Source organism: Apis dorsata, unplaced genomic scaffold (genome assembly GCF_000469605.1).
Source record: "Apis dorsata unplaced genomic scaffold, Apis dorsata 1.3 scaffold_577, whole genome shotgun sequence".
Taxonomy (NCBI): domain Eukaryota; kingdom Metazoa; phylum Arthropoda; class Insecta; order Hymenoptera; family Apidae; genus Apis; species Apis dorsata.
In genome coordinates, this window is record NW_006263787.1 from 610,394 (window position 1) to 634,433 (window position 24,040).

At 30.3% G+C, this 24,040-nt stretch overlaps 2 protein-coding genes across 2 annotated transcripts in view; one reads left to right on the forward strand and one right to left on the reverse strand.

Moving 5' to 3' along the window:
- LOC102676015 overlaps positions 1-11,423 on the forward strand; it is a 16,122-nt gene extending 4,699 nt beyond the window's left edge. The window contains exons 3-6 of the mRNA XM_031513079.1: positions 726-936; positions 4,537-4,991; positions 7,765-8,062; positions 10,993-11,423. Of these exons, the coding sequence (XP_031368939.1) occupies positions 726-936; positions 4,537-4,991; positions 7,765-8,062; positions 10,993-11,271 (1,243 nt within the window). The 3' untranslated portion in view covers positions 11,272-11,423. The remainder of the gene's footprint in view (positions 1-725; positions 937-4,536; positions 4,992-7,764; positions 8,063-10,992) is intronic.
- Positions 1-24,034, reverse strand: part of LOC102676571 (cilia- and flagella-associated protein 298) — an 85,972-nt gene extending 61,938 nt beyond the window's left edge. Inside the window, exons 1-6 of the mRNA XM_031513081.1 lie at positions 21,727-24,034; positions 21,283-21,433; positions 19,891-20,040; positions 18,834-18,919; positions 18,520-18,690; positions 18,143-18,358 (exon numbers count right to left, since the gene is read on the reverse strand). Of these exons, the coding sequence (XP_031368941.1) occupies positions 18,143-18,358; positions 18,520-18,690; positions 18,834-18,919; positions 19,891-20,040; positions 21,283-21,421 (762 nt within the window). The 5' untranslated portion in view covers positions 21,422-21,433; positions 21,727-24,034. The remainder of the gene's footprint in view (positions 1-18,142; positions 18,359-18,519; positions 18,691-18,833; positions 18,920-19,890; positions 20,041-21,282; positions 21,434-21,726) is intronic.
- Positions 24,035-24,040: the final 6 nt, after the last annotated feature.

Below are 24,040 nucleotides of genomic sequence, written 5' to 3' on the forward strand. Positions count from 1 at the left end.
CAATTTAATCACGGTTGCGTCACGGGTTTGCAATCCTTATTCTAATTGTTCGATTACGACACTATATTATAATTGATAATTCGAGTTTATTATTTCTCTGTTATTATTTAATCAATGAGACTCGTTGAAATAAAAACGAAGATAAAAGTGATATAAATTAGATAGACCAATAATGTATTTATAATTGAACAAATCCGTAATTCTTCTTTTTTCCATTATTTTCCTCGAAATCCATCAAAGGATAATGTTAATAATTTAAAAGTAATCATGATAATTTGCTAATTTTACACTGTGATGGATGCACCATGGTCGATGTAATTTATCAGAGCGATTCGTTACAACTGATAACGCGATAATCTAACGATAGATCTTGCAATTCGAGGAACGCTCGATCATTCGTATAACATCCTCGAGATTTCAAACGCATAGGTCAAAGTTGAGGTTTTACATTGCAAAATGCCTCCTCTTAATCCTCTCTACCTCTGTTATGAATCATAAATTACGTGTACATGATCGATCCACTATATTTCCATTCTATATCTATTATCGATGTTCAGTCGCAAAAAAAAAAAAAAAAAATATATATCTTTCGAAACTGTACGTCCGATATTAACGCGATATCAAATTCATCGGTGTGTACACGAGGGAGTATCGCGCCCCGTCATGCAAAATTCAAAACCACTCCCAGGCGAAATATTAACGACGGCGGCGCAATTAATTTCCAGAGCTTTTCACGCGGGGATCGATCCCGATCCAGTCATGTGCCAAACCGTTAACACCACCTTTACTAATAATTGCGGTTGGGCGAGTTGCGGGGAGTGGTGCTTGACAAGAACCACAGGATTCTGCCCTCAGATCCACGCGACCGTAAGAAGGAATGGAACGGACATCGTTTTCGAAAATTGCACGAAATTCAGCACCATATCTTGCCCGAAGGTCAGTTTACCAGATATCTCGATTTTTGACTTTTCATTCCATTGATAATTTTAAATTTCTAAATGTTTTCGTTGAATTGGTGATGAATTCTTTTTTTATATATATGTATAAAATTTCAATATGCAATTTTATCGGAATATTTTTTTATCAGCCGGGAAAATTTATGATCGATTTCAACGAGAAAGCAATGATAGATTTAAACTAATAGGATGGAGTAGCGTGTAAGGGGAATAAGAGCGTATACGGTCAGACACGTTTTACGACCACTTCACATGCTCCTTTAATTCACATGCGCTCCACGTTATAAACTGCTTCGATAAAAAAAGTTAGCTTCGATATAAAAAGTATTCAGATAAAATGTTGAAACGCGTATCAAACTTTACATTTATGCGGTTAAATAGATATCAATAAATGGTCAATATCTTGCTACATCTACGACAACTTTATATTAATGTAATTTAATTATTTAATTATATAATGTATAGAAAAAGGTCTCTGCATAAAAATGCTATATATATTTACAAATTTAATTTTCTTATTATAATGGAATAGAACGAGCCAAAGAGTTGTAAGGAATTGTAAGAAACTTTTAACGTTTATCATAAAAAATATAAATTTTTAATTCTATAAAATATACGATATAATATAAAAATGAAAATTTAATTTTTAATACTTTAATAATAGAAATTATTTCACCCCTTCTATACTATATTAATAATTACATTTGTGTTCATAAATTACCGCAGATTTTTGATAGATGATTTTTACTTATTCGAACATTTTTTGTAATAAGTGGATAGATTGTGTTACTTAGACTCAGTTATTAAAATTGAGACAAAAATGAACCAAAAAGGCTAAATTGAGTTGCTCGAGCACGTTTTTGTATTTCTCGAAACGCGAAAAGGCGGAAAACGTGAATATTTTCGCGCGAGATATCATCAAACGTTCTGTGAATTTTTCAACATTCGATATCGATCTTCCCGTTTCGCCCAAGCATCTCTTCGCATAATAATTTTCCCGAATTCCTTTCACTACAAGTGTAACACCTCGAACAAATAGTTTGCATCCCCTGGAGAGACGCGGCGCGGAATAAATTGATCTGAATAACTTTCTAGAACTGCGCTTCTCGCAGCATCACGCGGAAGAATATATTTTATCGGCAGAAAATTGTTAAGCGATAATATCTCAACAATGATCACGGACAACAATTTTCCATTATTCCTGTCGATGTGTCTGGGCGTTTTTTTTTTTTTTTCGTTCTAAAAATATTATTCCCCGAACAAATAAGGCCGCGAAACTTTGCTCTCAACGCGCTCTTTCTCCTCTTTCAGTATTAGCTCCGCTCGCGAAGTAATTAGAGAAATTGCAATCTCGTTATTTCCCGCGTCGAACGCGTTCGTTTTAAACCTCCATTTTCTCCGTTTGTTCCGCGGCCAACAATACACCGGAAGTGATCAAATTGCACGCGACGGAAAAGAGCTTTTGAACGAACGCCATTCGCGATAACTCGCGAAGATCATTATTATTATCGACTCGATTTTTTTCAGAATTTTATTCCCATCGTTGTCAACTTCAACAAAAAGTCGATTTCTCTCTCGCCCACTTGTCGTTTTTTTTCTTTCTTTTTTTTTTTTTTTTTTTTTTATTGTTCGAATTGGTGTATAGGCGTGTCGACGATCGTTGATCACCGTGAAAATTTCTCGGATCTTTCGCGCGTTTCTCTCACCGAGAAAATCGATGGAACAGCTCGCACAAAGGGCAGCCACGTCTTTAATTAATCCGAGTACAAGTAGTTCGATGAACGTTGCTCTAATGGAATTAACGGGGGAAAAAATCTGATTACACCAGAGAGAGGATGAGAACGGATATGGAGGGCGTTTTAACGCAACTATCTCTGCCATTTTACGGTCGGAATTTCTGTTACCGCATGGTGGATGATGGACCAAAGAGTGATTTTGCAAAAGTGAATCGAAAAAAAGGATAGAACAATTCTTTGATAAGAATCGAAATACCATTCTATTGATTATTCGTTTAAAAAATAAATGAAAAATTTCGAGAAAATTGAATTTTAATATTCACAAAGTAATTCAATATTTTTAACACTGTTCTTTGATATTGTTCTTTTTTTTCTTTTTTTTTTTTTTGAATTTTGATCTTCTCAAGAAACAAAGATTTTACCGAAATTTTATTCTTCTTTTTCCATATTATATTGCACGTAATATAATTCTCTTCAAATATTTTGTACAGTTAAAAAAAAAAATAGGTAAAAAGAGTATCAAGCGCGGATAGATGCGCGTTCTAAAAAGATTATTCGTATTGCAAAAAAAGTGCAAAAAAGAGAGAATAGCATCGAGTACAGATGACTGATTGTACTTGGTCAAAATGTTCATTGTTTGGAATTTTTTGACAGAAGTAAACACAAATACAAGGCGAACAATATTTTCCAAAAATTAAAATCATTGTTAAATAGCCGATCATCAGCAGACGGAAGTATCGATTTATTCATATTATCAAAACTATATTTTGCAAATTCTAGAACTATTACAAATCAGAGAAACATCTATAACAACAGTACAACACATCTCATTATCATCTCGATAATAATCTGAATATTTTGCATTAATCATGCAACGTTTGCATAACTATTTACATACTGCTTGATAATTAGAAATTGACAAATAGGATCATTGAAAAATTAATAGAATTCAGAAATATCCACTTTTGCATTTGCATGTAAATCTATACAATGATGAGAAAATGAAAGAAAGAATTTGGATTGAAATTTTAAAAAGTTATTATAAAGTTTTATAAAATGGATATTTAGGAATATGATCTCGTGTGTTGCGAACGTGTTGTTGTGCTGTTAAATGGATGATAAAGTTGTAAGTATATCGATGCTGATCCAACGTGATAAATTAATATAATGAAATACTAATTTAATGAACACAGACAGGCGAACCAATTGCTTCGATGCGCTAACTTGATTATCCAATACGTAACGCTTTCACGATCGAGTTCGTCTTGAATTACTTTCTAATGGCGTATCCTACTCGCCTGCCACACCTTTTATCGATCATCTCTCACGCATCGTGATTCAAAATAAAACTTTTTTTCGCGGATTTGTTTGAATTTCTTTTTTTTTTTCATCGTGATTCAAAAGATCGAGCATTTTTTTCATGAATTTCTATGAATTTCTGTAACGTAAGTGCAAACAAAAGAGGAAAAAAATAAAAAAGAAATTAAATTTTTTATTATACTACAATAGAAGCTAAGAATTGAGAATTATGAAGTCAAAAGAGGACAGAAATTTAACTTTTACGTGTTACAAGCTTCGTTTTTTTTTTTCCATTTATCCAAGAGCTTATATGAAACGTGACAATGGTAATGAAGTTAATATAGAATTATATATATATACATCAATCATAAAATTTCTATCCAGAAGAAACATGCGTCAAAATGGAGGAATATAAACGACTTCCAAATGAGTTTCTGCGTGAGAACGAAGAAAAATGGATCGCGTGACTTTTTTAAATTGAAAAGAAATTTCTAATACAATTCGAATGGTTAAAACCAAAGAATCTCTTTTTTTATCTCGTCCAGGTGAACGAGGCTTCTTTTAAAAAATACAATTGCAACAACGGCAGCGAGTGCAGCGTGCTTTCAGGCGTGTTTAACTGCAACCTTGGCCACTGCGTGAACATAAGCGAGCTAATGTTGTGCCATTACAAGGCAGATGGAATTGTCGTGGACAGCGAGAAGGACAACATGAAACTGAACGGCTTGTTCAGCTGTCACAACTCGAGATGCACGAAAATCAAGAATCTGTTCAATTGCGATCGTTATTGTCCTGATATCGTCACGTCGGACGTGAACGTGTTCCTTATGCAAGATGACAACATCGTCACAGCGAAATGCAAACGTGGCCTGGCACTGAACAAAGCGAATGGAAATCTGCCTGGCGTCAGGCTAACCACGCCTGACCAATTTTGGGAGGATCGAAACGGGAGCATTATTGTTAGCTGTTTGGAGGTGCACAAGAAGATGAACGACGTAAGGTGAGTGTCGGTCAGAAGATTATTAATAATTATGCAGATAGTTTTAAAATTTTATTCCGTATAAAATTGAATTTTTATATGAATTTAATAAAATATTAAACTTACGATAATTATTGGTTCTTGTTAATAGTAGAAGTTTTATTTAAATTCCGGTTTCGATAATTTTTTGATGATAAAATACTTACACTCTTGCAATGTAAATCAAATTTGAACGTCTTTTAAAATAAACAAATTTGTAATTTTAATAATAATAATAAATGAAAAGGATTAATATTTTTTAAATTAAATTATTCGAGAAATTGAAGTGTAATTACTATAAAAATAACAGTAAACTGTTATTATCAAAAGAAATTTTAATTGGTCTTCGATGCAATCTTATTACACCTGGTATCTGATGTAGAAAGTAAGGATAAATACATAGCTGTTCGTGAAATTTAAAATATGATAAAGTTAATTCTGGGAAGCATCTCTTGTTGAATATTAATATTTTATGAATCTCTCCTTTCATTTACATGTTTTCATTTTCTCTCTCTCTCTCTTTTTCTTTGTATATTTCTTTTTTCTTTATATTTGAAAAACATTTTAATTTAATTAAATCCCAATCCATTAAAATTCATAATTAAAAATTTAACTCCTTATGTAAAACTTTTATTTTATATAAAAGCAAATAGTCAAATGAGCAGATATAAGAGATGATATAACTTCGAGTTCTAATAACAAGGAATTAAATTGTTGCATGTCGTGCCAGTCGTTGAATCGATACTACTTAATGACTTCATTTTATCGCGACAATCGAGATTTCGAATGCAAATCCGGCGAAAGGATTGTATATAGAGCTTTCGAGCAAGCTCGAGAGCTGTCTGGCGACGTAATTAAGACGTGAGAGTGCAAACAGTCGCGTGTATCTTTTAAATGTAATAGATTTAATTCAATATCCGTCAATTAAAATATTTTAAATCCAAGTATTAAAATGATACTTTTAGAAAAAGTTGTATAACTCACAAAATATAATGAGAAATGACGTCAGCTATCAAATTAAAAACATTTGAGTAAATATCGAATGGCAAAAATCAAATATAAATCTGACATTTTTAGGAAAAGGAAAAATTAAAATAAAAAATAAAAGTAGAAGAAGAAAAAAATAATGAAGATTTAAAGAAACTTTTCTGTTTAAAAAAACATCGAATTAACGTATATTTCTAATATTTCATCAAATTGAATGAATCTGATGACAAAGAAAACAACTTAAAGTTCTTCTCATGTATTTTGCACATTTCATATTTCTTTTTTCATATCTTATAATTTTCAAATTTCAAAAAAAATGAACGACAAGATAAGAGAAGAAACTTTACAATGGATAAATGAGAAAACTGGATATCGCAAAATTCCACGTTTAATCATATAAACCAATACGATAATGGTCCAATGCATACTGCTACCCTTTACGAAATCAATATTGGATTTCAACGTTCTTAGAACGATCTGAAAAGCATCTCCGATTGAAAATTATTTGAGCGTGAAATAACGCAAAAAAAGAGAATTATTCTACAATTTATATTCGTTCGAATTTAATTCGCATTTATTTTAATACGCGATTCTATATGAATTAATAAATTGAAACTCAACTTCGTGTTTAACTTATGTCAATACTTAACACAAAATTAGAGATTTTTTAAAAAAATTTCCAAATCTGATATCATTCTATTTATTCGATCTTGAATAGAATTTAATCGAAATGGAAAGTTAAAATAAGAAATTTTGATTATTGATAACAAAGATTGGTAGAATACTATTTTTTTCTCGAGGTTTGCCCTTCAACGTTATCGATCTTATCGTGATATGAATTGTAAGATTAAAGGTTAATTTATTCGAACACAAACGCCTATGCAATTCTCCTTTAATTGTACCGTACAATTGTATTCCTACATTTTCTTTTACTTCTCACGGACACGTGGTACATGCATTTTCCTTCATAGGGTTTAGAAGACGCCAACGAGGGTATTTCCATGGCAACCATTGATCCTGCGGCTCTATCCCCCGATTCACTTCTATCTTCAAGTTTTTCTTCGCGTTTCTTTTATTTCGATATTTTCTCTCTTTTTACACCGATGGACACCCACGCGGGGGGGACGAAACGATCGACAAGCAGGGAAAAATTTTACAATGAAACATCCCATAAAAAATGGTCGAGAAATGTGTACTCGCGATCGCAGAAATTTTTCTCGAAATGTATTCACGAAAATAATGTTTTATCGAAAAAGACAGGGAAAGACTCCTCAACAATTTGTTTTTAAAACAAATGCGGCACGAGGGGAATAATTCAAAGAATTGAAAAATATAAGATGTTTAATAAATACCTAATATAATAAAAATATGCTATTTGTCCTTTGTTACATAAGATAAACGATAAAAAAAAAAATAAAAATAATAAAATCGTTCAAGAAATAAGTATGCTTTATATTCAAAGATAATAACTTTTTTTTATACTCTTATTTACATTCTAATTCTCAAAAAATTCTCTCTATAGAAAAAACTAAAAAATATGTAAAATAAATTTACGAGAACTTTTTTTATTCCTATACAAAACATTATTCTACAATGTTATTTTCTCGCGTAGACTCGTTCCTTTTAAGATCTTTCGTTTCGAAAGTATTCATAAAAAATTTATCACAGGAAACATTCTCGAAAGGATATATACATCCTGTTCTCGATATGCTCTTAAATCTCGTCTCGCAAATCGTGTTTTTTTTCTTTCTCTCTTTCTCTTTCGCAGGACACAGGACTGCGTGAACGGCACCTTATTAAAGGAGATCCCATTACCTCAACCAACCATCAACTTCACGAGTTTTCTGAACATATACGAGAAGAGCTTGCAATATCCAGTGGATCCTACGAATATCTATGTACCTGAGCAACGATCCCTCACGATCTACAACAGTTCTCGCCTCTACATCAATTTCGAGGGTTGCGTCAATACCCTAAAAGGGGAATGTAAAGATTTCCTCGCCACTCACGGTCGAAATGGCGACAATCAGACGGCGCAGAGTAGATACCCCTGTTACTACAACAAGGTATCCCAATCTTTTTGTTCGAAGTTCACGTTTTTCTTTTCCTTTCTAAAATATTATTTAGATATATTCACTTACAAAAGAAACAAATCAATGGCTTGCTAAAATTTCTTTTTATCTTTCATCAGTTTTCAATTAATATTAATACAAATATAATTTCAAAAATAATCATATTGTTTAATGATATATATGGAGTATTATTTCTCTATATTATTTTCTATCTGTTCGTATAAAAAAAAAATATATATATAAAGAAATTCGCAAACGATAAGTTTGTTTTTTATAAGTAAATGTATTTAATTATTCCATGAATAATTCTGCAATGTTAAATTAAGAACCTGTTGCTTCGACCTACTATTTTTATCACGAGTTTCAATTTAAAGAGCGTGTTTCGTAATAATTTACGTACGTTCTGATTTATGAGAAAACTACAAGGAACAATTTCACGGAGAGATTTCTAATAATATTTTTGATATCTGTTATTAAAACAAAAAAATTATTATTTCTTGCCATTACTTTAATTCCAAAAGCAAATATTACTCAGCTTTTAAGAAGCTTTATAAAGCTCGAAACAAAATATATTCAAGCTCGTGGCGCTACGATAGATTAATCCCATTAGAAAAACAACTCGATGCTTTCATTTCCATCTAATCAAATTTCGAACTTGATAATACCATTCGCTGTGTTTCAAGTCGTTATATAACTTTCATAGAATGGGCATAGAACGAAATGAAACTTTTAACCGAGAGAAAAATTACGCAACTGGAATTACAATAAATTTTCTCGAAATTAAATTACCGTTTTAACATACAACAACGAAAACGCTAAAATTTCTACAATGAAAACGTCTTCGAATTTTTCTATGAATATATATAGGTATATGCATACATGCAAAAAGATTATGCAATGATTATTTTATTCGAAGCAGGAGATTTAATGAGCGATTCGAGTGGAATTCTGTCTTATTCACTACTTTTGTATCTTTCATTTTTTTCAATGAAAAATACATTCCTTTGCCGTATTCCTCGTTCAATTCTTCCTTAATTGAATCTTGAAATTATTCTCTGAAATGTCACAGCAACTCTTAACGATTGACTGACTCTCTTGCTTTTTTTTTTCGCGAATTAAATTACAGAATCTAACGAAGTGCATTTAATTATTATTTAATTATTATTATTATTATTATTATTGCACTAAATTTTTCCATGATTCATGGTTCAGAAAGGCTCGAATATTAATGAAAATTCGTGAATATGGACCTACCAGCATATATATTTTATTCATATCGTCTCGTGTGCGATTGCCTCATTGAAAATGTTTCAAGTGAAATATTTCAAACGTGATCGTTGCTGTTAAACTATTCCTCGATATATTTCGATGAATATATAACGTGGAATAAATTATAGAAGATAATATTTGAAATATTTATACGCAAATATTGCATGTAACATATATAATAATTAATTAGCAACCGAAGATTGATGTATGAATATGAATTCGAAATTAATATTAATTATTGTTTTTCAAAGAATAATATTTCTTTCTTGAGATTTTTCAATCCTTTCTTTCTACCAAGCTTTTCCAATATGTGAAAATGGAATATAAAAAAAAGTTGCACAATTTTTATTATTTATTCAAACATCTTAAAAATTCCACAAATCTAATGAAAGAGATTACTCGTTGAAATTAAACTATATTTCACATTTGGAATTCCTTTGAAAAAGATAGGGCGAATATAAAGAAACCAAAGTGACTGACAGAGAGAAAATTCTATGAGGAAGCTATTTCATTTTTCATTAAGTATTCGTTCCATTACTAACCTAGATCTTGAATTTCTTAAGAAGCTTTCCTCTCGATATTTATGCCTTCCCATTCTTAAAACGTCATTGCAATGTTTTTGACATTCTTCCCAATAAAGAGACGTAGAAAATGCATAAAAGAAATCATAAATTATTGTACCATTATATACTAATATACATATCAAAACAGACATCATATAAAACTACTATGCATACATATCTATATACACATATGAAATCAATAATTGTAATTAGAGAGCAAATATCATTTGAATCTAGTTTACCATTGATACTATCATCAAGATACACTTTATTTACCATTATATAATTGACAAGAATGATAAAAAAAATAGCATATGATAAAAGAATTATAAAATCAATAGTATAATTACGATATTTCATAGAAAATACAATCTAATGTAGATTTCTGTCCAATGAAACGTTTACAAGTTATGAACAAGATAAAAATTTTCGACTGAAATTATCCATAATTCCAATTTTCGATGTCAGCCCTCCACTTTTTCAAATAGATCATACGTACATCGTTTTCTATTTATTTACAATCACGAATCATCAAAAAAGCAATTGCAATTATATAAATTGTTCCACAATAATTCGTATTATCTTAAGCCATACATATTACATATCCACAAAAATTTGAAGAATATTGTAAGCGAGGAATATGCGCGTTTACAAGTCACAAGTCATCGAAAGATTACTCAACCCCTGACTTCTAACTCCATTTGTTACAAAATAATTAAACGAATACGTGTAAAAAATTTTCCTAATTTTATCGTGTACTCATTTTCAAAAATTCAAAAAAAGAAAAGCATCGTCAACCCTTTTCATCACACGTACAGATTATTAGTGCAAATATTAGTAAACAAATAAACGAATAGAATTCTAATTTACATATCTCCAAAAAAAAAAATCATAACCACACAAATCCCGAATTATTCTGAGATAATTCCTCCTCGAAGTATTCCAATTTCCAATTTTCCCACAACGGTGTTATTTTTCCACATCTTCGAAAGGAAAATCATAAATTGAGATCAGATGAGCGTCGTTTGGGACGATTCCTCGGGGTATTTCCGATATTTCCCGCGCGATATCTCTTAATGCCATTTGTTCCAGAACAACTCGCTGTTAGTCGTCGCACGTTTCGACCTGAACAAAACGCGGACGGAATTGCTGATCGCCATCATCGTGCCGTCCGGCCTGTTCGTCATCAGTCTTACCACCCTCATCGTAATAACGCGATCGGTGCAGGTGGGCGACGACGCGAAGATGCGTTGCCGCTACTGCGTCGACAAGCAGGAAGTCGAGGGCGAGGACGAAGGGCTTGTCGAGGCTACACCCTCCTCGTCTCAAGGCCAGATGAACGAGAACGAGATCAAAAGCATGGCGCTTTAGCAGTTTAAGGCGTCTGGGGCGAGCACCGTGCTCCGTTACGAGAGGGTGCCATTGATAGACACGGACGAAGCCGAGGATTCCTTTTGAGCAAGGGATCACAACCTTTGATTAGGATGATTAGGATTAAAATTACAGTGCTATGATCGACGAAAACGACGTGCCAGAACGATGAATAACGAATTGCCTTCGTGGAGATACGATTTTGAATTTGATTGGGACTTGTGTGAATTGTTGAATTCACTTTGTTTGAATTCATCAAGATGGACGTCGTTCACAGGGATGGAGATTAATTACAGTGAGTAATAAAAATATTCGGGCATTAAGATATGGTTAACTATGGTAAATGTAAAACGTGGAAAAGTAATATGAAAAAGAGGAATAGAATAAATTTTTTTTTTTTGATTGTTTGAAATCTATTTGTCGGGACAATTCTTGAAAATCTATCATTTGATTCTACATTTTTTACTTATTTTTATACGAATAAAATAAATTTGAAAATTGACAAAATGTACACGAGTTAACCACATCTTACGATTCGAAATTTTTTCCTGATGTTCACTGTATATTGTTAAAAGCTGATTATTCTTTGTTGTTGTTGTTTGTGGAACAATAAAAAGTGTATTCTTCTATGTGAAATATGACTGACATACGTGTACTTCTTTGTGTGAAATCGACTGATATTAAGGAAGAGGCGAACTAAATCGTGCACTTCGATCGTGCAAACGCTTCAGCTGTAATCGCACTACGTTTATGAACCCAATTGAACGCTTTTCGCAAACGATCATCGACTCGATTAATCGCTATACTTTTATAAAAATGGTACAGTAGACGATCAAAGATATCGTATTTTAAATCAAACGTGGCTATATAAAGAACAAAGGGATGCAAGTGATTTAATTGTAATTGATAAAATTTTTTTAAAAAGAAAAAAAGAAAGACTGATCTTTATTTATTTATTTATTTATTTTTCTTTGGCGAGCATATCGTTCTTAATCCATCAGATTTTATTACGTGTCGAGACAAATCGAGCAAATCGGTCGAGTTGTTGAGTTCGATTGGAATATTATCGATCAATTGGCGAATACGATTGCAATTTGTAACACGCATTCTCTTCGTGCAAAGCACGAGCGCACAATATATGTGTTCGAAGTGAATATTTTATTGTTTTCGATATTATTCGATCCCCGTATAGGAATTTTATGATTCGTTCAAAGAGGAGAGGAAAATTAAAATCCTTGATGCAGCACAAATATTTTCAAGAAGAAATAAATTTCTCTTTTGAGTATGTATCAACAAAACAAAATTTCAGAATGAATTAAAAGGATTTTAGATCGTCTTCCCGAAAAGGAAAAAAAAAGAAAAGAAAGAAATTGAAGTACAAGAAAAAGATTTCAGAAATCACCCATATTAGGGGCCAAAGTAATCAGAACAGTTTCACTGCGGATGTGTTTTAATTTTTCATATTTTTTAAAAGAATAAAAAATGTTATAATTATAATATTCGAATTTCTCAAATGTTATTATTCAATGAATAAATAAAATATCATTCTGATTAATTAAAATTATTATTGAAAATTATGTTTTTTCAGAAAATTGATTTTTACGCTTTTAAATCCGCAGTGAAAAAAGTTAAATAATTATTTAATCGAACACCGATGCCTTGAATAATTCGCGACTACTTTAAATATTTGAGCTAACGAGATATTCAATCCATAATTAACATAATTCTTAGAAAGTCAAATTTCTTAAATATCCCAATTAAAGAAAGTACCTTTTACTTCGCCTTCGATGAAGAAAGTTTTTTTTTTAAAAAATTAACGATAAGACTTACTTCTAAGAATTTACCTAATTGAAAATTCAATATCAAAAGAAAGAAGCTTCGCATTAAATTTCATAAATTTCATAAATAGTTAAAGAATACACGCGATAAATATTTTCTTGATGTACAAAATAGATCTCATAGAATGGGAAAAAAGAAAAGAGCATTTTCAAATGAAAACGAGACATCAACTCGCGCAACAATACGATAGTATTATTAATCTGTTAATTGTAAAAATAAAAAAAAAAAAAATTCGTGTTTCCCCGTTGATTGAAATAAGGCATTCCCCGTTGATAATTTAAGGCACGATGGAAAAATGCAATGATGATGCTTTCGATGTGTAAGGTAGATTAGAATTTATTCTGTAGAAGTTATTCGTTAGGTTTCCAGTTTTCGAGCGTACACTGAAACCGATTTAACCTCGGTTGATCTCGAGTTTCGACTGTCAACGAACGTACACATTATATTTCACACTTTGATAGTGTTGTAAAGCAAAATATAGAATATAAATAGGGATTAAATAACGATTATTACCATTGTTTTAGTAATATTTCGAACGCTACGATTTTCTATAGGAAAATGAATGGTGTCCTTCATTTCAGATAAATTGAAAATTAATTAGAGACATTTGAATCGTAATATTATGATAAATTTTATATAGAAATTATTCGTGATAAATTTTGCTTTACTCACAATTTACTAATAGCAGTATTATTTGAATGAACGACACCATATTTCCAGCATAAAAATTTCTATTTACGAAACAAATGTAAATATAACGTGTATATTGATCAGGAACAAGTATGATAGCTGTTACGCGAATAAATGTGTCATTTAGCAGTTGTTGCTTCAAGCTATTCATTGTTAATCATGTTATGTAATACAATTTGAAATACCTATTGTAATATGTCAATATTGATTTAAGCGAATTTAGATTATTAAATTTACTTTGATATAAAATTACCGTACTATCGTTAATAATATCAAAATTTTCAAACAAATTTGTTCGAAACACGATCTTCTTCTATCTCGAATCAAAATCTTTATTTGAAGTATTATTTATTTACTTCTTGTGTTTACGAAATATTGTAGATTATAAGCTATGAAAGTTAAATGTAGAAAAAAAAAACAGAATATTATATTCTCAACAAATGTAATATAACAACAAACAATAGAGTGACAAATCTTCAGATTCATAATAAATTTCTATGTGCCTTCTTCCGTTTATGCTAAAATCGATAAACTATAATCACTCGTGTCTTCGAATATAGCGTAACTCTTTCGCTATAAATCACCACGAATCAAAACTATTCTTATGGGGAAAATCTCTGTATAAAAATATCAAATGGGAACAATAAAATAGAAACTCGAATCAACTAAATTTATACAATTGTTATATAAATTAAACTTGGAGAAAAGACAAGTCAAACGAATTTTTAGAATTGAACAGCGAAAGGGTTAAGTGAATTAATCTAAAATAAAATAATAATAAAAGAAAAAATAACAACAATTCGAATAGGTCTGTACTTATACAAATAAATAATATATATATATATATTTATGTTATATCCGTTTATCGTCTGAATATATTTGTAATGGTGTATGAGATAATGACAACTTATATGTGTCGTTTATAATAAAATAATTGTTTACTAAAAATTTCCTTCCTTTTTATTTCATCTTCTATTTCATATTTCTTTTTTTTTTTAATCTCGTTAAAAAAAGAAATTGAATGCATAAAAATACCGCAACACATTCAATAAAGATCGAAGGAAAGAGTGTATTAAAAGGTAAATAGCAGTTTCATTATATTACGCGCGAGAAATGGTTATTAAAGAAATGATTTGTTATGCATTGCATTGAGAGTGCAGCGTGAATATGCACGCGATCGAAAATGCTATTAAAAAATACGATAATTAATTTGCACGTTGATCTAAAAAAATAATTTTATGAAGATGAAATTGAAAAACGATACAGAATTGTGAAAAAGGAATAAGCATGTATATATTGCAAGTTGAATTGCAATTTTATAGACATCTAAAAATAGAAATACAACAATATTGAGATGAAGAATATTTCTTGAATAAATTCGAGTATATAAATAATGAAATCTACGATAAAAATCGTAGCATGCATGGAAATAAATAATATATTTTAATTTGTATATTCATATCGCGTGTATGTTCTCTTATTGTTCGATTCTAGATAAAATTTTTTCTCTCTATTATAAATCGTCTTTTCAACTCGAAAGTATATTCACCCAAATATTCATACAGTTCAAGTATCAGGGATAAGTCGATTTAATAAAATTTTTTAAAAGACTTTCTTCTTTAAAGCAAATACAAGCATTGAATAAAAGAGCAATAACATTGCAAATTTGTTTGCGTGTTTAACTGTAATTCTTGTCGAGGACACGTTTCAAAGAATAAAATGATTATATTTACGCGATATGTAATGATCATTTATATAAATAAATTTCTTTTAATAAATTTTAATAATATTCAAGCAAAAATAAAATTATATCTATGTGTTTATTAATTACGTTGGTAATATAGACGATTGCTCTACTTTTTTTATTTATAAAATTCACTGGGCAAATCTAACGTTAATTACCTATCACCTTAATCAAAAAAGAAACAAAATCAAATCCCAATTGACAATTATCAAGCTTGAAATTAGGTCGAGATCGAGTACGTTCAGATCGTGTCAGATCAACATGTCAATCAATCGAACGATATTTATTCATTTTTCCTATCCTTTTCTATCTTTTTTAATCCTTTAATATAGTAATAATTTGAATCACCTCGAAAGAAAAAGCATTTTTTCACTAGATAAAGTTCAGACCTTAGCGAAAGCACCAGATCGATACACTGATGTAATCAAAGACCTTGACGAAATCTACACACATGTAGATATGTTAGCAAATGCTTAAACAAGAAATTATTTCTTTTCCTATCGATCGAAGAATTTTTAATTTTGTTTACAATTGCAAATTACGTGAATGTTACGTGAAAATTTCAAACGAACAAAATAATTCAAAGAGGATTAAACGTAATGACAATTATTACTTTGTGAAAAATAACAATGAAACGTGAATATGATGAGACAGAATTAATTATATTCGAGATAATTACGAGATGCTTATGTGATAATTAACAATACATTGCAATATTACTACTGCTTAAATGTTTTAAGAATAGTACGTGTTAAAAAAAGTTATTTATTTTGTTAAGATATAAGAAAATTATGTCCCGATTTTTAATATTTTTTGTTATATAGACCCTTTCTTGTAGTTATTCTACTCGTGAATTTGTTAAAGAATTGCTCGTAATAAATGTAATTTAATGAATATAGAATTTTCAGTGTATTCATTAAAAGCTTATTGTTTTAAATATTCAAGTTTGAATTCGAAGCATTACTAACAAGTTGTATTTTATTTTAATATGTAATAAAGAAATATAAAAAATTTATTTTAACAAAATTAGCACGAAAAACATGAAATATCGAATAAGAATAATTTATTAAATGAAAACGAAGTGAATGAAAACGAAATATATAAAGAAATAATTACACTATTGAATATTACGTAATATATTACGTAAAAAATTATTTACAAGCTGAATTAGAATGAATTGAACAAAGTGAAATATATGTCATGATAAAAGAGGGTTACCAAAGACAAATTCTATTATTGATAGGTCATGGTTGAATGTACTTGGAAACATAAATGGAAATCACGCAATTATAGCTATTGATCGATAACAGAAATAGAAGAATCGTTTGACGAGTTCATTCAACTAACACGAATATTCTTTAAACATGGAACTCTTATATTTCTGACGAAACTTTCCTATTTATTGTTATATGTTAAATTCAATGGTATATTGATTTATCTCACGCAATAAAACTCTTACGTTATTCAAATGAAATGTACATAATATAAAATTATAATTCTGTGAATGCAATAAGATAAATTTTGAAAGAATTTTTAAATTATTGATTTTGGAATTAGTTTCACGTGAAATCCAATTAATCGAATGGTTTCTAATAGAATATAATTTACAGTTGTTTAAAAATATAAATAAAAATATTCATGGTATGTTAAAATTATATAGCCTATAAATATATGATATAAAATAAAGACGATTAGATATTTAACAGCGCATATTTTATATTCATTATTTCATGAGGTGTATATGAAATGAATTAACCTACTTTAAAAAGGACATTGATGATCGATAATAAAATACATCTATACACGTAAATCAATAATGATGATATATCATTAAATGAAATATTACTAAATAAAGGCAAAATAAATAAGGGCAATGAATAAAATGTTCATATAAATTATTGAACATTTAATTTTTTTGATAAATTAATGTAATTCATTGTAAGAAATGTATTTGTACTAAAATATATGTTCTATGTAATAATTATTTATAATAAACCATTTGTTATGTGAAATATTGTGTATTCAAATATAAAATAACATATAATAATTATATGATAGAAAAAAATATTTAAAAACTTACCTGCAAAATGAAAAAATATCTCATATTTACCATCAGTAAATATCTTAATTAGCATGCAAAATATAATTATAAAGTAGCTTCCTTCTTTTATGTAAATATTTTAATAATTATTCAATGTGTATTTAGTATGATTACAATATAGAATTAATTTACTAATGATTATTCAATAATTATTATCATCTGCTAATACATTAAAATGATAGATAAAATATAATCAAAAATAAAATTTTATATATACATTGTCTATGATCTATGTTAAGTTCTTTTTTATTTTCATATCTTATTAAAGTTCTTTTATATTATTAAAATTCTATCTATTTTAAAATGTTTATAAATTATCGATTCAAAAAAAATTAAAAGATTATTAAGATTTGAAATTAAAGTTATAGATATAATTATAAAATTATAAACAAGAAATGTAGATTGAAAATTCGAAATTTATCTTTCAATACATGTATACATGTATACATATACAAAGAAGAAAACTACTTTATCAACAAAATGAAAGATTCACTTACCTTAAGCTGTTCTTGACGTCTGTAAGCATGCAGCATTAGTTGTTTTCGTTCTTCTTCTGACATCAATGGTTCACGAGCAGGTTTTCCAGCTCCCCTTTTCTGCAGTTTCACAATGATTTTTGTCTTTTCATTCATCCCCAAATAATCCTTTAATTTCTTTCCTATTATCATTTCTTTTCCTGAGAACCAAAGTTGTGCCAGTTGCACGTCGATGACCTATATAATAATAAATCATCAACTCTGAGTATTAAAATTATAGAAAACAATGATCTCCAAAAATTTTTTTAAAAATTATTAATTTTTAAAAATAATAAAGTTCAAATGTTATAAATATTTTATAATAAAATTTCAACTCAAAAATTATCAGTAATTATTACCTCAAGTGATGCTTGAGTCCCGCTCAAATCTTCCGTATTCTCGAATTCTTGTTGAATAACATCGTGAGGCGGAAGTCCCATCGGATAAACGATCATCACAGCACCTCTGAGAATGTCCAATGCTTCTTGGACTGTTTTCTGCGTCACCAATTTCTCTTGCTGTATCAATTTCTATAAAAAACAAAATGACAAAAAATTTACATTACAGAAACACATTAGTATAATGCATAAAACGAAAATAGGAATAATCTGTTCTCAAATATAAAAACGAGAAACGAGGAACACACACAAAGGAATAGACACAAGATGATTACCTTCGAAACCATAGCTCGTGCCTCCTCGATCGTTTTCTTCAAGACCTCCTGCATTTTCGTGTTAGGTTGTTTGCCATTTCTGCGGCCTGAAACATGGAAATCGCTTGTGGTTACATTCCGTCCGAGACTGGCGAGCAATTAATGCTACCATTACAAGTCCATTCAAGACAACAAAAATTCTGGTTAAGCCAATTTCTCGTCTACATCGCACATAGCATTTCCGATAATCATATATTTGCATGAGCCTTAAGTACAGTTGTTTAGATCAACATAAAATAAACTGCATCGTTAACCCTTTTTACGTACATTGAAAATACATGCTATATATTTCTTATGTATATATATAAGATTAATCCTTTGGTTACTTACTAAAATGATTATTTTTTTATGATTTGAATTATCTACTTAGTAGATATCATAAAAATAAAACATATAGCATAAAAATTTCTTGGTTTACTTCAAATATATAACAATGAACTATTAAGGTTAAGTGTTCGTAAAAATTGTCACACACTTAAGAATATTATTTACAATATCATTCAGTGTATCGTTTCAATCAAGAAAAAACTAGATATATATACATAATTGAAATATATATCATAATATATGACATAATTAGTCTATCAAAACTACATTTTATATGATTAATAGGAAACCATGAGTCAAACATTCAATTAGTTTAGATTAATTATGAGAAATCGAAGTATTAAATATATTTATATGATTTTATACTTACATTTCAAAAATAGATGAACAAAAGATAGATGAATTATATATTATATATCAAAACGAGCACAAATTACAAATTAATCACGTACAAATAATGACAGATCCTTCCTTTTCACTTTTTTTACAATACTGTCTCCCGCGTTTTTGAACCTATAACTTCCGATTTTTGCCGAGCCAAACCGAAGTTAGACGAACTTTTGGCGACGCGCGCAGCCCGATCATACCCGAATCTTGCCGAATTTTTCGCGCTCGTTCCGACATTCCGAATTTTGATCAGTCGTTCGTTCGAGTGCCTTAGACAAGTGATTAGTGATTTGTTTCTACGTACCAATAACATCTTTGTTGAAAGTCCAACCACCCATCGGTATACATTTTTCACCCCATTCATCCTTGAGCTTCAATTCTTCAACCTGCTCATCGGTAAGTCCCATCATATTATGAGGCAGCATGGTGCCATGCTTGATCAATTCCTCGATTTCTATTTTTCGAAAGAATACGTACACGGTTAAACGTAATTCTGCGTAATTACTATCCTGCTGCGACGTGTGACTAATATCACACTGTGGTCAGGATGGATGGATTCATAAACTCGATCTTTTTATTATGCAGCATTATTATTACGAGCCGCAGGTGAGGTTTTCTCCGAGAGATAATTATTAATGGATTTCATGCGTTAGTGTTCGAATCGCATAGGAACCAAGGTCGACTTTAAGAACGCGAGAAATATTTTCAAAATAGAAAAAAAATCTATAAGAATTTGTGCTAATGTACACATGCGACCACATATATATTAATTCATGACGTATATAAGAAACGTTGTACGTAGTTATATGATAAATTTTCGTAAATTTATCATGATCTTTAGTTGAGAATTTAATTAATCGTAAATTTTTTCATTTTCTTTTGAATCTATTCGTGATTTCATGGAAGAACGATCGATTGTTTGATGAAAACTATTATTAAACTATTATTTTTTTTACATCTATTTCTCTTCCTGAAATCAAAACGTATAATAATCACGTTTTAGAAAAATTAAACTATCAGTAATAATTCTTATATTATAATCAAACAACATATATAAAAACAAGTAAATAAAGTAGAAATAACAAACAAAGTAGAAAATGAAGCTATTTTATATTACGCAGCAATTTTCTGTAGTAAACCCTCTTCATATCTTATTCAGTAGAATATTTATAAAATATAATTCTATATAAATAAAATCTCTTTATCAAAATAAGAAACGTTTCCTTCATATCCAATGAAATTCTCCTCAAAGATAGTGAAGGATCAAAGCAGGATCAAGACGTAAACTCTTTCTACTTTAAGGAAAGTGAATAAACGAACGGCTATATACAGGTAGGATTAAAACGCATCATTGGATTAATGGCATAATCGAAGAATAAATGAAGGGATACGTAAACTCGTTATCGTTAATGAAATCATTGGCATTGGATGGGCCCGGGGTAATTCTCGATAAAATTGTTCGTTTCGCGAATGATCCTATTACACAGACGTGAAAATAAAAAACGAAAATAATGCGTAGTACGTTGTTACCTCGAGACAGTTTATACCACTTAACTCACAAGCCCGTGGCCATCTGTGCCTAAATAAAGTGCAACTTTCACGGATAGGCGGACAGGTTTTCTTTTGCCACGTTATTAGATATGTCATCTTTCTCGATCTGATTCATTCCCATGTACGAGATACAAGCGATCATTACCGTAACATATTCTTGAAACCTTCAGCCGGCCATTGTAAATGATGGTAATATCGTATATAATGTCTTCAACCCGAGCCTCCACGTGAGTATCGTACAGAAAATGGCTCTCCTCGCCTTTTTTCACGTGCAATCGAACCATTTTCTCGGAAAGCTTGGAACAAAGTATAGGTTTACAACTGATTGGCTTTAGCTCCCTTTCAACATATATTATTCACCTTATTTCAAAAAAATAAAATTAACTTGTGAGATGAACTTTACTGTGTTCAATGATAGATTCGAATAGTTCGAATTGTCATTACGATTATCAAATTTAGATTTTACTTACGAATAGAATGAATGAAAAGATTCTATTTTAATCATTAACTATTAAGATTGAATTTTTTGAAGACTAAATTAATGATTAATGATAAGTAAATTTGTGATATGATTGCATAAAAAGGTTACCTTTTGATAAGTTTGATAAGTCCAATGATTATTGTTTTACACCAATCAAACGACGATATTTAAAAAAACACCAAAAATTGATTATTCAATTTGCAATTGAAAAGTTTATCTATGTGATATTATAAAAGGCGCGTTGTTGGACAACGGTAGTTTAGCGAAAATAACGGCTTATATCCGGGCGAGGTGATCGAGAAACGGCAGGATCGTGGCACGAATGTGAATAGAAACACTGACGTATTGTTCTTGGTAACACGAAGTATCGATTAAACAGCTCGAAATGCGATAAACCGCTTTTAACTGCATCTGTTGTCCGTTGCACAACTAGAAACTAATAAACTTACGTGTCTGGTCACTTCTTGTTTTCGAAGAATACACTTTACAGGTATAATTAAATGGCACGAGCAGAGGTATACAAAATAAAACGATCTCGTTTAATGAGTATATAATCGTGTTTCATTATTGTATAATATACATATTTACATTCTAGTGAAACACGGATTACAAGAATAAAGACGGTCATATATCGTTACAAATAACGGAGAAACATGCAGACGTGTGTTCTCTCTCTTTATTTTTCTTTTTTCCTCTTTTTCTCTCTCACACACACGCATATACACATATACATACATTTTCATTCATTCGTGCTCCCTACTGGCGTTTTTTGGACACAAAAATATCATCGATATATTTCTTTCTTCTCCATATATAATTACTCTATATCAATAATATAATAATAATAATATTAATAATAATATAATAATAATAATAATAATAATAATAATTAAATATTCTCGACGTAACGTTCGTAGAATAAAAATCTATACACTTATATCCGTATTCGTAACTTCATCTAAATTGTAAGTTGACTAGTATTATGTTAAAATACACTTATAATTCGATGAGGTGTATCTTTTTCTCCAGGTCGTTTCTCTTCTCGATCCTATATATCATATTTCCTTCCTTCTTATTCGTTTTATTCTACGGTGTTCAATGGGGGAGGATGAAGGGGCTGGGGTCCGAACGAAGGTGGTCCCTATATATGCGTTAATCATGGTGCATGCACGAACGTTATTTCGAACAACGACGATTCGTCTTAAATGATCGACTGGCCGAGAAAAACAATTCCCCGAAACCGCCGGCTCGCGATTCACATTTACAATTTCAGAGAGACAATTAACAATAGACTCTGTGACAATTTTTTTTTTTTCAACGCTTCAACATCGATATAAGAGTGTGAGACAATGACGATTGCTTAATTTAACACGTACAATTTAAATTGTACGCCCTTACGCGAAGGGAGAGGGGCGAGAACTTACACGTTTACTCAAAATCCTTTCGCATTGCTCGATTAAATCGGATTAATCGTGAATAATAGGGTACATGTGAGTGGAGGGAGGGACGTAATTTACGACCATCTGATAAAAAAAAACGCAATTTGGAAACATTGGAACGCACAAGCGGAACGCATTGGACGACGTTGTTTCGCGTTTTGTCAATCTTTCTTTTCTTTTTTTTTCTTTTTTTCTTTTTTTTTTCTTTGTTGTATATAAATAGAATACACACGCATACGTTGTATAATGCGTACCCATATATAATAACGTACGAATAATTTACACACGGTTTCTCCTGGTCGTCTAAATCGTCGTGACATTTACAAAAAGAATCGTTTCTAAAAGAACCATGTTCTCGAGATACTCGATACAACAGCGTGATATGATACAATAGAAAAATTGGCATTTGGTCCGAAAGAAACATACAAAATAGGGATTTCTTATACGCTATAACGGTGAAATATAATATTGTGCGCGACTTCTTTCTCCTATCTAATATTCTTATATATCATTTGGTGAGATTAAAACATCGTGCGACGCGGAAAATACACAGACTGCATTTTGTAGCATAACTACGATCGAAAAATATTTTTACGTCCTTTTTTCTTTTTTTTTTCTTTTTTTTCTTTCTTTTTTTTTTTTTTTTACATGCTTCGCGTATATATTTCAATCGATACGATTATTAAAATCATCTAGTTAAACCATCGAGAAGGCATCGGTTTACTCTCGTTAGGGTAGCAGCATTCTTGTTTCTTACTTCGACGAAACATCGACGAATATTCTATTATATTTGTTATCGCCGAGGATAAAAGCTTCGTTCGCGGAACTTCGATTAGCGATATAACATCGGATTATGGATACTTGTAAAAATAATATATTATATCCTACATACACGGGGGAAAACATGTACTAGCCCATTTCAATTCGGTCTCCTGCCATTTTATTTTTTCTTTTTTTTTTTCTTTTTTTTTTTTTTTTTTTTT